The sequence below is a fragment of the Raphanus sativus genome, chromosome 6 (genome assembly GCF_000801105.2).
Source record: "Raphanus sativus cultivar WK10039 chromosome 6, ASM80110v3, whole genome shotgun sequence".
Classification (NCBI taxonomy): Eukaryota; Viridiplantae; Streptophyta; class Magnoliopsida; order Brassicales; family Brassicaceae; genus Raphanus; species Raphanus sativus.
The window spans coordinates 14,069,292-14,084,786 of record NC_079516.1 but is presented as its reverse complement, the minus strand read 5'-3'; the positions used below and the strand labels follow the sequence as shown (position 1 = coordinate 14,084,786).

Genomic DNA, 15,495 nt, shown 5'->3' with positions numbered 1-15,495 from the left:
GAGTATGAGTGAGTCGTATGACCGTTTGAGTCCATGTGCGTGAAATATTGGACACTAGTTGTAACGTGCCCATGAGATGCATCATCTCCTCGGTACTTGTCGTGGTAATTTTTTTTTTCTAAAGGATATTCTATTGAAGTTATAAACGGAAGTATGCAGAATGATAACCAATTTATCTCTGTGGAACGTAGTAATATATTTTTGTGCGTGGTCCACTGGACATAACCAATTTTGTGAATCACGTTACTTTAGTTATTGTGTTTTTTTTGATAATCCAGAGTATCCGACCACTAAGTGTGATCGACTAGTCCACCGGGCTTATGCCCATGCCATTACAGGATTTTTAAGCGTCCACTTAAGAATCCCTGGTTACGCGAAGTGGTCTGGAGGACGAGAGAAGCTCATGTAAATTCTCTCGTGGCCAACGCGAATCGGACCCAGGACCAGCACTCCAGTCAGAGTTCTTTTACCACTAGGCCAACACGCGTTGGTTAGTTATTGTGTTTTATTCCTCTGTTTCTTATTGTTTTTCTCGCATCCGTAATAACAACAACAAAAAGCTACTCCAAAATTATCAATCTAACTAAAAAGTCCTTAACCTGCTTACAAAATTAAAATGATTCGTCTGAACGAGTGCGCTTCGCTTTTCCTAGTAAATGGTGGCGTTTTTCTCTTGTCCTGTCCTGTTCTTCATATGCTCATTAGATTGTATAAGCAAACTACAAAAGAAAGAGTACACGTACGATAGGAACATGATGATAACGCACCTAACTAAAAAGCTGATACAGTTTAAAGAAGAAAGCGATGATGAGTGTCGTCGTTGAAATGCGTACAAAGATTTGGATATATGATTGCCTGACCAAAATCTTTATTACATCTCTACTTTTGTCGGCCTACAGTACTTAGATTCCCAAACCCGATAACGCATACTTCAATATATTCCACAAACTTCGGCTTCTTTTATGCTGGTTTTTTTCTTTGTAACTTTTATGCTTCCTTTCTTCATCGCTTTTATATAACTTTCTTGATTGCTAAGTAAATTTACAAAAGATAATAACCTAATCAGTGCTGAACTTTTCATGATATTTTTGATATGATCTGTATGTTGTGATCATTCTAAACCGACCTATGCATAGACTAGGACGGGCGATGCAAGCAGGTTCGTTCCCATAGAAATCATAAAAAAAATTGAGAAAGGGCTTTGCAATCATAATTTTCATATTGTAAGCGTAAAGGTTTTATTTGGCTCACCAAACCTACAAGACAATCATGTATTTTTCCATTATCACTAGTTTTAGATAATCTAACTCTTAAACATGTGAAACAATTATGCAGACAGCAGCGGCCGAAACGTTTTGTCCACAAAACCGTTGCATTTCCAAAAAAAAAAAAACATGAAGCTCAAGCCCATTTAGTGGAATGGATTCATTACAGATTTTGCATGAAATATATCTTATTTTATGTGTCCACTATTTTTTTCTGTGAAAAAAACAAAGGAACGTTAAACTTCATCAAAATAAGATTTATCTATTCATTAATAGATGCAATACATATACTATTATACCGATGCTGGCCTTCTGATAATCTGATCAACACCCACGGTTTGTTAATATGAGAGACATTTGAAAGAATGAAAATGTAGAATATCCCATGGAGAGTTTGCATGAGTAGAAGAGAGCAAAATGTAGCCGAAGGACGACTTGCCAGAAATACGTTCATCAACATCACCGATACCTATCTACACGCATGATGAACGCATTCCGGCAAGTCATCCTTGGCTGCATTATACTCTACTCCACTTCATGCAACTCTACTCCAATGGGCAATGTCCATCAAGCTTCAGTATGAGTGTATGTTTATGATTGGTTTAGGGTGTGGAATGAGAGGCCGTATTTATAAGAGAGAAACATATAAACTATACAAGGTCTCGGGTCTAATATTATATACATTTACATAAACGGTGATATAAAATAGCTAAAGATTCCCAAAGCAAGTGGCCCTAGTGCGCAACATAAAGGCAATAATGTCAAAGACTCGGCCTTTCTCACGGCACGGTCTTTCAACCATCCACTCATATAAAATCTTGTATACACTATTCAAAAGACTAATATAAGTTTTTTTCCTTTAAAAAATAATATAATTTTGGATCTAAATATGTTAAAAATGCTGATATTTGTATCGCAAGAGATATATGCGGACAAAAACATCTAAAAACTTTTTAAAAAGCTAATATCTAAACATTATGAACTTCAAATATGCATAATTTAAAGACCCAATTTTCAGAAAATGTTACTAATATATAACAAAAGATCATTATGAGTTCCAGATATATATTTAAAACCCAATTGTGCATATTGTATGTTTAGTGACATTTAAAAATGTTAGTATGTAACATAATAAGAAATTGATGTCCTGAAAAGTTATAATAATCCAAACTAGGCGGGTAAATTTTTTTTTTTTTTTTTTTTTTTTCAAAAAAAAAAATTTGTTAGTGAGAAACAAAAATTAGGATAAGCTATATTTGATTTATTCATATCTTTCATACGTGAAATTTGTAAATAAATTATAAAAGCCCTTTCTCAAAAAAAAAAGAAATATGTAAATAAAATTTATCCTGCATTTTTACCAAAAAAAAAAAATATATTCTGCACAAAAATTTGATACACATAATTCGATGTTGTCATGCTTGTTAGCGAAATTAACCGCATGGAAGAGGAGAGGGAATATAAGCCGGTGCGCGCATTGATCCCACTACTTTGAATCATATAAATACTTTTTTTCGTAGACAAATTTTGAAAGTCAAATAATTTTTTTCAAAAAGTCAAACAATATACCAGCATTAACGGTGGTGATTGGCCTCCATGCTAAATGGAACCAAGACAAACGAAAAGGAGAATATATTAAAAAAAGTACGATTGTATATAGGAAAATAATGAAATGAGTCAATGATATTACTAGCATTTATTGGATGAAATATCTCTATAATATTATCTGAGAAGTCAGTTTCATATGTGTCGCGCTCACGTTGCTTCTCATGATGGTTGATTACACGAATACCCTTAATGAATTAATTTTAATTATACCTAATTTTCATTACTAAAATTGTTTAGTTTCCTTTTTATTAATAAAGTTTTAATTATCTTTTTATTATAGTTTATTTATTTTATAAACCCATATATAGTAAAAATGAAATATCTTTAAATATATAGACTTTGTATATATATACAAAAAACGAGTTTATTTTTTCTTACTTTATATTTTTCCTAAAAACATAAATAAAAAGTGAATATCTAATAATTTTCTAAATATATAGGTGTATATATAATTTACAAAAGAAAATAGTTAAGATAATTTTTAAGAAAACATACTTTATAATGATTATATTTTTGATTAAGTGATTTAAAGAAAATTAATTTCAAACAACGTAAAGTGATCATCTAATATCATTAATAAAAATTAAAATTAAAATTATAAATTAAAAATTTACCAAATTTTCATTGATAAAATTATAAATGTATTCACAATTCTAAACGAGTGATGATTTACCAATTATTAGGATTTAGTTGTTTATAATATTCATATTGGAAACATGAATTTTCAAATATTATAAAATATGTTCATGAATGCAACTACAACATTTTTTGTGTGTTTCTATCTTTTTAAAAAACAACTTACCAAATTTTATAAGATTATAAAATATATTTAGAAATATAAAAGGGTGAACTGAACTAAATTAAGCTTAAAATAGTAATCCAATTTTAATCTTATTAAAGAAAAAAAACAGTTATTCAATTTGAAATAATAGATGCAAAACATACCCAACAATGAACACTTGAACTGTCCAACCTAATTAAGATGAAAACACACGTATAAATACAATCTTTTGATTTTTTGGGTGCAACTACCTTATGAATTCAATATTAATCAATGAAGTTTTGAAATATTTCTGAATTGGTTTGCTTATTCAATTCTCAATCTTCTTATCACAATAATTTATTTATATAATTTTATCCAACATAACATATTATAAAATTTTAAAATATTAGAAGTATTTATTAATGCAATTCCAGCTTTATATTTCTTTTTTCTCAGAAAACATATATCAAATTATAAAAACTTATATAAATATATTTACAAATCTAATCAAATGAACCGAACTAAATTAAATTAAAATAAGAATTTAATTTTAACTTAATTAAAAATTGTTGTTTACTTTGAAACCAAATATGGAACTCAACAATACCATACATGAATTGATCCAAATTACTATGCATGAAATCGTATATCTAATTAAGATGAGAACATAATGATACTTAATATTATTTTCATGATATAAATTAAAATAACTTAAAGTTATGAACAAATGTATAGATATTTATATCCATATAATGATACCTAATGCGATTCTTTTTATTCATCATAAATATAAGTTATAAAATTACTTTGAAAGTTATAAAAACATATATAAATGTTTTAACAATTATTATTATTTGATTATTTTATAAATATTTATTCCCGTGCATGAGCACGGGAGAATCACCTAGTATATATATATATATATATATATATATATTTTTTGTCAACTTGGATAAATTACAGTTTCAAACAAAAAAAAAAAACTTGGATAAATTATGTATGACAATATAAATTACCTACTTGCGTAGATGTGGCTTATATGATGTGGTTGAGTTGGGTTACTAAACGGATTACGTTTGAACCAAACCAGAATCAGGCAGCCCATTTAGGGTCATTAAAACATGGGCCTAAATAAGGCCCATTTACGATCATTAGAAGATAACATATTCAAAAAGAGACACGTGGGTCCCACAAGAATCTACGGTATAGATTCATTCGCTTCGCGGGTTTCGTCTTCGTCTTCTTCTTCAAAGCAAAGAAGAAGGAAGAATCGTATGACGCGTTTTTGACGATCTTTTGTCTTCTATCTCTCTATAATACGAATTGGCTTACGTTCCGCTCTCACCTACCCCAATAAAGCACCTCGTTGCCTTTTTCCAATTAGACAATTCAAACCTTTCTTTTATTATATATAATGCGGAATTCACGATTTCGTGGAAGCAATTCTGGTCCGTTCCAGGTAAAATTCTTCATTTTCACGATCTGGGTTTCTCTGTATTATAAGGAAAGTTCATCTCTTGTGATCTGATTCTGTAGAAATAACCGTAAAGTTCTTATCTTTTTGTGATCTATGTAGAATAACCGTTCGTGGTTGTCTGTAGCGTTGGATCGTGTCTTGTCGTTTTTCGTTAGACTCTTGGCGTGTGTACAGAGAGTGTGGAGTAGGTTGGTATCAATGGGGTTGGGAAGCTTGTACAGGAGGAGGATGAAAGTCTTCTCTGTAGCTATACTCGTTTACCTCGATTATAAGGTAATTTTTGATCTGTTTTGTCTCAATGTTCAATAAATTAAATAAATTGATAGACGGTAACTCAGAGTTTTATAGACCGTAAATAAATATTGATATATTTTTTATATATTTATCACATTTATAATTATATTAGATACTTATTTCTTGTGTAATTTTTTTTTGCTTAAATTTGAATTTTTTGTGTGTAATTATAAAAATGTTTTGATAAATTATATAAAAAAAAAGAAATTAGATAAATTTATGGATTTGAAGTAACGTTATTGCTTGGTTAAACATATTTAGACCAATTTTTTAATGATTTGGAACAATTTAAACCGATTTAAATCAAAGAAATTTGGAATTTAGAAAATTTGTTTCAGTCTAGATTGTGATTTTAGAACATTTGTGTTTTAGTGTTATTGAAAGGTTATCAGTTTTTTCTTTTCTGTTGTGTGGTGAGTGAAGAGTGTGCAGCAAAGAGAGAAGTGGATTAAGAAGTCAAAGGTTCCTGCTTTATGGGAGAAAGCTCATGAACGTAACGCCAAGCGAGTGTTGAATCTGATTGTGGAGTTGGAAGGGCTATGGGTGAAGCTAGGGCAGTATCTATCCACTCGTGCTGATGTTCTTCCTCAGGCTTATATATCTCTTCTCACTCAGTTACAAGACTCCCTCCCTCCTCGCCCTTTGCAAGAGGTTGTTTTGTCTAAACCTAAAAGCTTTTTTGTTTTGAAGTTTGCTCTATAATGTGTGCATTGTATATCTCAGGTTCGTCGAACTATTGAAAGAGAACTCGGGAGCTCCATGGAAGTCCTGTTCACCGATTTTGTTAACGAACCTTTAGCAACTGCTTCGGTATGTTTCTAACCACTCACTGTTTGGCTAATAGTCATATGCTTTTTTTTTTTATTTGATAGTGAGATCTCTGTTTTGTAGATAGCACAAGTTCATCGTGCTACTCTAGCTAATGGCCAGGATGTGGTTGTTAAAGTTCAGCATAATGGGATTAGAGCTATTATTTTAGAGGTCTGAATCTTAGTTTCGTTGTGATTAACAATGAGAGTCTGTGACACTTCTGTTAACTCTTCTTTTCATCTTTGTAACAGGATTTAAAGAATGCAAAGGCCATTGTTGACTGGATTGCATGGGCAGAACCACAGTATGATTTTAACCCCATGATAGATGAATGGTGCAAAGAAGCTCCAAGGGAGCTAGACTTCAATATTGAAGCTGGTAATGCTTCACTTGCATTAAATAATGAACAAACTTTTAGTTTCATCTCACTAGCACTTAAAGCTTGTGATTGCCTTTCTCAATATTGTAGAAAACACTAGAACTGTATCCAAGAATCTTGGTTGCAAGAAGAAGACAGATGGTGAAGGTAGAAGTGACAATAGGGTCGACGTCTTGATTCCAGATATAATCCAGGTTCTTAGATGCAGCCATTACAACTTTAGAAGCTGACACTTATGTCTTACACACCTCCTTTGTTTCCTCTAAATGACAGTCTTCTGAGAGTGTACTCATTCTTGAGTATATGGATGGGATACGCTTGAATGATGTGGAGTCTCTAGATGCTTTTGGTATAGATAAACAAAAGATCGTTGAAGAGATCACTCGTGCATACGCTCACCAGATATATGTTGATGGGTTCTTCAACGGTGACCCTCATCCAGGTATGGTTCTTGTAAGTAACCACCGTTGCTTGCTTAGACATATATATGTAGTAGACTTATTACACATCTGCTCTGTTTTTTTTTTTGCAGGAAATTTTCTTGTTAGTAAGGAGCCACCACATCGCCCTATTTTACTTGATTTTGGGCTTACAAAGAAACTCTCACACCCCTTGAAACAAGCACTAGCCAAAATGTTTCTAGCATCTGCAGAGGTTTTGTTAAAGTTTATTCTACACATTGTTTGTAGATTGGATTTTTAAGTGGTTAATGTAACAGGGAGACCAAGTGGCGCTCTTGTCTGCCTTTGAAGAAATGGGACTGAAGCTGCGTCTCGACCTGCCAGATCAGGCAATGACTGTGGCAGGTCTCTTCTTCAGATCTTCAACTCCATCAAATGAAGCTCTGGTTAGTAAAATTTCACTTCTTTCTTTCATCATAGCCTTTGGGTAACTTTTCTTACAGATCAATCTCTCTCTCTCTCTCTCTCTCTCTCTCTCTCTCTCTCTCTCTCTCTCTCTCTCTCTCTCTCTCTCTCTCTCTCTCTTTATAGAAAACGCTGAAAACATTGAACGATCAAAGAATGCAAAATATGAAAGTTATACAGGAAAAGATGCAGCTCACCCCTAAAGAAGTTAAACGCTTCAATCCGGTAAATCATAAACTTTCCTTTCAACCTTCTTAGTGAGTGACCATCTTTATAATCTTTAAATGAAAATGTATTTGATGCAGGTAGATGCATTTCCTGGTGATATTGTTATTTTTGCAAGAGTCATTAATCTACTCAGAGGTATATGATATCATGTGTGAATCACACTAGTTTGCCTCATTACATCAAATTTACTTATTTATTTTATTTGACTGTTTTTAGGACTTTCATCCACTATGAATGTTCGGATCGTTTATCTGGACATCATGAGACCATTTGCTGAATCTGTTCTTTTGGGGTAAGCCGCCCCCTTGGAGTTTTTGAAGCTCATTTCATCATCTCCTCCGTGTGACCATAATGTGATTGTGCAGGAGTATTAGTAGAGGACCAACTGTAGATTCCTCTTGGATACATGACTCGCCGGTTCATTCTGATGTAGAGTCCAAACTGAGGAAGCTGCTTGTCGAACTAGGGAGTATCCAGAAGATACTTGGGATTCAGGTGGGAACACACTTTCTTACCGTTTTGGCTTTGCAGACAGCTTGTGTCTTAACTCGGCCATGTTTGTGTAGGTATGTGCATATAAAGATGGGAAAGTGATTATCGACACTGCTGCTGGAATGCTTGGAAGATATGACCCTCGTCCAGTTCAACCCGACAGTTTATTTCCTGTTTTCTCTGTGACAAAAGGTATCACTGCCGGAATGATACACTGTCTTGTTGACAAAAGGTGAGATTAGTTCAATTGGTCCCCATGATTAGTCACTCTTTTGTTAACGTTTAGTTTTTAAAATGATACAGAAAACTCAAGCTGGACCAGACTGTAGGAGATATATGGCCAGGGTTTGCATCAAATGGAAAAGATACCATAAAGGTCCACCATGTGCTTAACCATACATCAGGGCTACACAACGCCTTTGACCCTGTAGGAGAAAACCCTCTGCTTATCTGTGACTGGGATGAATGTTTGAAACGTATTGCTAACTCATCGCCTGAAACAGCGCCTGGCACTCAGCAGTTTTATCACTACCTCACTTTTGGATGGCTCTGTGGTGGCATCCTCGAGGTAAAACTAAAATCATATCTCTTTATTTTGTTAATTCAAAGGCTCCAAGTTTGATGTCAAATCTTGCTTTCAACAGTATGCTTCTGGAAAGAAGTTCCAGGAGATTCTTGAAGAATCCATTGTAAAGCCACTGAAGATTGATGGAGAACTCTACATTGGTATCCCACCAGGTGTTGAGTCTCGCCTTGCCACGTTGACGCTGGACACAGAGGAGCTAAGCAAGCTTACATCCATCGCTAGTCAGCCTGAGCTTCCTTCTACGTTTCAGCCTGAGAAGATCTTACAACTAGCAACCAGCTTACCAGTCTTATTCAACACATTGAATGTGCGGAGAGCCATAATCCCTGCGGCTAATGGACACTGCTCGGCTCGTGCGCTTGCTCGGTACTACGCATCTTTAGCAGACGGCGGTCTAGTGCCGCCGCAGCATTCGTCTTTATCCCAGCCACAGCTTGGCAGCCACACACACGTTCCCAAATTCTCGTCGGTGAACGACACAAAGAAAAAGAGAAAGGGTAAGGAGATGATGGCATCGCTTAAACCAAAAGGTGGTAAAGACAAGAGGCTCTATGATGAGGAGAGGTTTATGAGTACAGAAAGTTTAGCCAGCCTTGTCAGTGATGACACTAGCAGCAGTGATCATCAAGATGATGTTCACAATTTGTTTAGCAATCCGAGGATCCATGATGCTTTCATGGGTGCTGGAGACTACAGTGGATTAGTACTGCCTGATGGGAAGTTTGGACTTGGTTTTAAGCGTGTCACTTCTTCACAAGATGGGTCTCTTGTTGGGTTTGGACATTCGGGGATGGGAGGATCAACAGGCTTCTGTGACATTGAAAACAGATTTTCTATTGCGATAACACTTAACAAGATGTCTCTAGGAGGTGTAACGGCTAGTATTATCAGGCTGGTTTGCTCAGAGTTGAATATTCCCTTTCCAAAGGACTTCTCTATTGCGAATGGTATGGGTCCAGATTTGGAGATGGGTACGCCTCTAATCAACTAAGGTTACTTCTCTATGTAAGTTTTGCCTGCTCATGTAGTCATGTTACGAGATACATAGCGGTTCTTGGAGTCGCCTCAAATAGCTAATAGACAATGCTGGAAAGTATAGTGTAACGTTTTTGTTTGTTTGTTGTCAGTATGCTCAAGGATCTTGTTCGAGCAATTCCTAATAGTTTTTATACATCTATACCACGAATTTCAATGTACCATTTTCAGAGCAATAAAGTATGTGTTACACACAAACCTTATTTTTATTGTTTTCATTTTTCCCCAGGTTGATCATATAAGTAAAAAATTCATAAATTAATAATGTTGGAATTATAGTATTTTATTAATTTACAAAAAAATATTTCTGTATATTAGAATATATTTTTGCAAAATAAGAAAAGTAGTTGATTTCACTATTAATATATTCATGATTTTATAAATTTAACTTCTATACTGTTTTATTATATTATTTGATGTATATTAAATATGCATTATACAATTTAAATATGTTTTAGATATATTATTTTTACTGAATATCATCAACATATTATGAAAGTTTAAGAAAATAAGAATAAATTTCATTATAGATATAAAACAGATAATACAATATACAATATATTATTTATATTTTATATAAACTGTATATATGAATTCAATTTATAATTTTAACAGAATGTTATATTTACATGAAATCTTACAAAAATATTATTTTATTGATTTGTGTCAAATTTTAAATCGATCTAATTTGGAACTAACTAAATTATATCTAACAGAAACTTGGAAAATGAAGTTTCGTGGAGCTGTGAGTCTTGTAAACGAAACTTGAGTTTAATTAACCAAACGTAGATTTCATTTATATGTTTCTAGTTCTATAGTGAAACACATACATGAAACTTGCAGAGTGATCAATTACATATTGTGAATAAAGAGACAATTATGGCCAGATATCTGAGACGCAGCTAACAGCTTCGCTGGATACATTACCAAGTCCAGGGCTTGAGTTCTGTCCAGATATGGTGATTCCAGGGAACAGAGATTGGTCACTGTGGACTGTAATGCCCGGTGAGGTATTATTTCCTGTGTAGTGCAGACTGTTGATGGAATGTGATGGTGGTGGACTTAAATGAGTTTGCAGAAGCTGATTCAAGCTGCTAGTGAAGGACCCTCTAGCTATCAAATCTTCAGCTAGTTTCACCTGTAAGTTAATATAAACTTAGCATGTCCCACTTATTACTTTAGTTAATGAAAGTACAAGTGATTGATGATACCTTGACTCTCAGAGTTTCAACATCTGATTTGAGAACTCTGTTATTTGTTCCAGCAGTACGAAACTGTTGTGTTGCGTCTATGAGCTGCTTGTAGAGTGTTGAGTTCACTCCTTTCAATGAATCAACCTTCAAGAAAGCATAAGGGTTACCATCAAAAAGCACCAAATTAGCTATTTGTTAACCTTACCTGAGATTCAAGATCTGCCAACTGTTCTTGCTTCCTTTGCCTTGAACGCCTTGCTGATATCCTGTTTGAGTACATCCTGAGTTCAAAACAAAGTAAGAAAATAGTGATCACCTTTTCTCTGTGTTTCACATGTAACTTTTTATCGGTATGCCACAACATACCTTCTAATACGTTTTACATCATTGGGATCATTAGTCATTTCAGACTGGCCAGCTTCTGTCTCCGCATCTTCTTCATCAGAGTGATCATCAGTATATACACTCACGGTTCCGCGAGCCGCTCTTTTTGCCTCAGGTTTATTGGCTGACACTGGACTATCAGCTGACAGATTCTCTTTACAGATAAGAGAGCCAAAAAAATGAACATTAATATCACTTGAACAACATAGAACACACATGGAGTCAAATTAAAAAAAAAAGGCTAGAACATACCGCAAATGGAGGACTGTGCATCAAGAAAAAGTCTAGCTGGAGTCAAGCTCTCAGACTTCAAAAGACTATCTCTTAACTCACCACATGTGTAATCCTACAACCAACAAAATAACCAAGACTCTTAGTACAATCTCTGCCTCTTGATCTAGACACAAGTGATATGAACAAGAGAGACAACTGAAGAAAGAAAACCAAAGACTAACCCAGTTCATGAGATCAAAAGAAGGGTCTAGAGGGCTTGTGTCAAGAATAGATTCTTGTCTGGACAAAAACTTAGTTAGCAACTCTTGTAGAGCCAACTCGGAAGCACTTCTCTTCATACCAATGTCTTTACCAGTGTGACCATCCATTTTTCTTTCTTTTTTTATGTGAACACACAAGTAGAAGATAATTTGGTGGGAAAAGAGAGGAGGGGAGGTGTAAGTTGTGATAGACATCTTCTTTATATAAGCCTCTCTATCTTCTTTACTAAAGTTGTATAAGGCTTCTTAATGGCTAAGTAAACCTAAAATTGCTTTGTCAATGCAACGTACTCAACTTTTTTCCTTTTAATGACAACAAATAACAAAAGAGAATTTAAAAGCAAGGCCAGAGAGATCTTTGGCTACGTATTTTCTTTCCTAAGCCTCTATATGTCAAAAGTTTTATAGAAGATTATGGTAGCAATTATATGCTATGGATAACCTTAATCCTTCAAGTTCAAGTAGATAAGACATTCTAAGTAGGGGCGGGCTTTTCGGTTTAGTTTCGGGTTCGTTTCGGGTTCGGTTTGGTTTGGGTAAGTTGGGTTTTATAAAACTCAAACCAATTAAAACCAAAGTAGCTTTGGTTTGGGTTCGGTTTGGGTTTAATTCGGTTCGGTTCAGTTCGGTTTGGTTTAGATTTAGTTCGGTTTACATTATTATGGTCTAGTTTGGTTCGGTGTAGTTTGGATTGGTTATAAAATATGAAGGCATCAGTTTTATATTTTTATTAAAAACTAATCAACTCATAATCGATAGAGTGAGAATATAAAAACTTATGCTACATGATTTTATATATAATAGTATTATTTGAATCGTATTTATAATTTTTTTTTAAAGATATAGAAGTTATGAAAAAATGAAAAACGAAATTTTAACTAAAATTTATAATATGTTAATACATATATATCATATATATTTTTACTATATATATATTGGATTATCGGTTTGGTTCGGTTTGGTTCGGTTTAAACCCAAACCAAACCAAACCGTTTGGGTTGAGTAAAACATGAACCAATTGGGTTACATAAAGAGCACGGTTTGGTTTGGTTCGGTTTAATTTTGGTTTGGTTGGTTCGGTTCGGTTCGGATTTTTTTCCCACCCCTAATTCTAAGGCAGCCAGAGACTGGTGTCAACATGAAGTTATCAATGACTATTTCAAGATTAAGATACTGGTGAATTAGGTTTAATAGTTAACCAAAACAAATGTACGGGTCATATTGTCTGAATAAAGTTTTTTTGATGAATAGCTTAATGAAAACGAATAATGTATTGTTCGGGCCTGGTATTGTTTAAATATTTTTCTAGGAGAGTTTGCCGAATCTCTTGACTGTTGATATGAAATAAAGATAGAAACGTAAGAAAATGGCTCATCACCAATACCAAACAAAAAAAAACTTAAGAATATTCGGGTCACAACATGCATCTTCTCTTCTTTCATGCTTTTGTTTTCTCTTGCTTTTCTTCATATGCTTTTGGAAAGCAGATCTAAAGACCTTTATTTTCTCCAGCACCAGAAATACTTTTACTTCTCTAGTGTTTGATTTAACTTTTGGGTGTAACCAAACTTTTATTTCCTTTTGATCTGCGGTTCCTTTATAAAGCTAAAATATTTCACAATAAAACAATAAAAAGAAACAAATTAGGAATTGTGTCTTTAAGAAATCAAAAGTTATTTAGATCAGAAAATAGAATCCAAAAGTATTTTAAACTAGAACGGGCCTTGTGGTCAAGTGGTAGTGGACGGGCCTGGGATGCCAACACTTTTCAGGTTCGATCCTCCTGCTATGCGAAACTAAGTCACATTGTTCTGTTCATCTAACGCGGATATGGGTCCATGCTTTAGGACCCATTTGAATGCCCAGGAGAAAGAGTCCATCCGCGGGCTTGCGACTCCCCCGGGGGTTAGGTCTGGTTCCAATAGTGACCCGGGTTTAACCCTTTTTTGTTTACAAAAAAAAAGTATTTTAAACTAGCTTTTTAGAAAGAAAAAAACATGCATTAACTAAAAACATTTGAATCTATTGGACTTTTAATTTTCTAAAGTTTACAATGTACCGCGTACGTAAAACCTAATAGTAAATAGAATTCAGATCTTGTTAACGCACGCGTCATGAATAACAAAATAGTAAATCCCATGCTATGCGTCGTATAAATATACACTTGGTTCAGTTACAAGATTCATATTAGGTATGTAAATACGGGAACCTAACGAAAGTTGCAAAACCATGCACGAGATGCGATGGAATCTATAGACTCCACCTAGGGAGGGCTCATTAAAAGACATGTGATGAATCAGTCCATGATATTATGAAAATAACAGTAACTTTAGAAGGTGACATGCAATATGCACAAATAGTTGTTTTTAGTTAGTCTCCTAAATCGTGTGTGTATGTAATTGTTTGAGTATTTGCACAGCACCAAGCTTGTTTAGTTCACTTTGGTGTGATGTGGAATGGTAAACTCCATTCTTCTTTTGCTCATATGTGTAAGCCTGCTTGAGCCAGCCGAAATGGTTAATGTCTCTTAGCAATTCACGGATGAGATGGAGTGATCTGTTATACCATTTTCACGCATATACAACATCAAACGTTAATTTTCACTCATACAATTGAAAAATGAAATGTCTAGCATTTTATATTTGTATAGTCTTTGAAAACTCTATTGAACTCAAATATCTCTGTTATTAAATCATGCCACTCTTCATATATTCCACTACCCATGTAACATACTAGTCAATAATTATTTATGTGATTTACACGATTAAATCATCTCCGAGTTACAACCTTCTATATTCTTCAGAAGATTGACTGTAATGTTCTAAGTATATAAACCACACAAGCATGGTGAGAGTGGTACATCGGGTTTGGAAATATACTAAGAGCATCTCCAATGGCATTCTATTTTCTCATCTATAATTCCCACAAAAATAGAGTAACTCTATTATAGAGTAAATTTTGCTCCAATGGTTTACTCTATAATATATGTACTCTATTTTTGTGGAGAAAATAGAGTAAAACAATTATTTCACTCCAAATATAGAGTGAAATTATGAGTTTACACTATTTTTTCTACAAAAATAAAGTAACTCTATTATAAAATAAACCATTGGAGTAAAACTTATTCTACAATGGAGTTACTCTATTTTTATGGGAATTATAGAAGAGAAAATGGAATTGGATTGGAGATGGTCTAATCACACTAGGTTTGAAATCTACCAATTATGGTCAGATGATATGAATATCTAATTTACATTGCAAACAATCGGATTTATCTGGTATCGGTGGATAGATCCTCGTAGGATTAATCGGTTGGATCTCGCTCTGACAAACATTCCCTGGTTATAAAAAGAAATGTTCTAAAGATATATGATTCGTGACTTCGTGTGGTTTGTACGACCATGATAATATTAGAGGTGCTAACTTATTTTGCAATAGGTTTTCGGCAAGTTAGCATGAGTAATCATTGGACTAGAGTCTCATTGTCAGCCCAAAACAATATTAAAACATTAAAGATTATAGTGGGCTTGATATAAAAACAAGAAGTGGCTGGAGGCCGGAGAAAGTGAAGTCGTAAAACCCCAAAAAGAAGAACACCTGGTACATCTTGGCCGGGATGAA

The 15,495-nt window shown here is 34.1% G+C and overlaps 2 protein-coding genes across 2 annotated transcripts; one reads left to right on the top strand and one right to left on the bottom strand.

Moving 5' to 3' along the window:
* Window positions 1-4,897: 4,897 nt before the first annotated feature.
* Window positions 4,898-10,001, top strand: LOC108835233 (uncharacterized). The gene is made up of 17 exons (XM_056989283.1): window positions 4,898-5,095; window positions 5,213-5,386; window positions 5,831-6,058; window positions 6,131-6,217; window positions 6,299-6,388; window positions 6,469-6,595; window positions 6,687-6,790; window positions 6,870-7,038; window positions 7,129-7,250; window positions 7,315-7,443; window positions 7,589-7,687; window positions 7,768-7,825; window positions 7,907-7,982; window positions 8,056-8,185; window positions 8,257-8,414; window positions 8,486-8,750; window positions 8,827-10,001. The coding sequence occupies exons 1-17, from the start codon at window positions 5,051-5,053 to the stop codon at window positions 9,757-9,759; spliced, it is 2,994 nt and encodes a 997-aa protein (XP_056845263.1). The 5' UTR covers window positions 4,898-5,050; the 3' UTR covers window positions 9,760-10,001.
* A 552-nt stretch (window positions 10,002-10,553) lies between these two features.
* LOC108835232 (basic leucine zipper 9-like) lies at window positions 10,554-12,084 on the bottom strand. Its single transcript, XM_018608513.2, has 6 exons — window positions 11,836-12,084; window positions 11,633-11,726; window positions 11,363-11,534; window positions 11,202-11,277; window positions 11,015-11,140; window positions 10,554-10,941 (listed from the first exon to the last, which is right to left on the bottom strand). The coding sequence occupies exons 1-6, from the start codon at window positions 12,067-12,069 to the stop codon at window positions 10,681-10,683; spliced, it is 963 nt and encodes a 320-aa protein (XP_018464015.1). The 5' UTR covers window positions 12,070-12,084; the 3' UTR covers window positions 10,554-10,680.
* Between the last annotated feature and the right edge of the window lie 3,411 nt (window positions 12,085-15,495).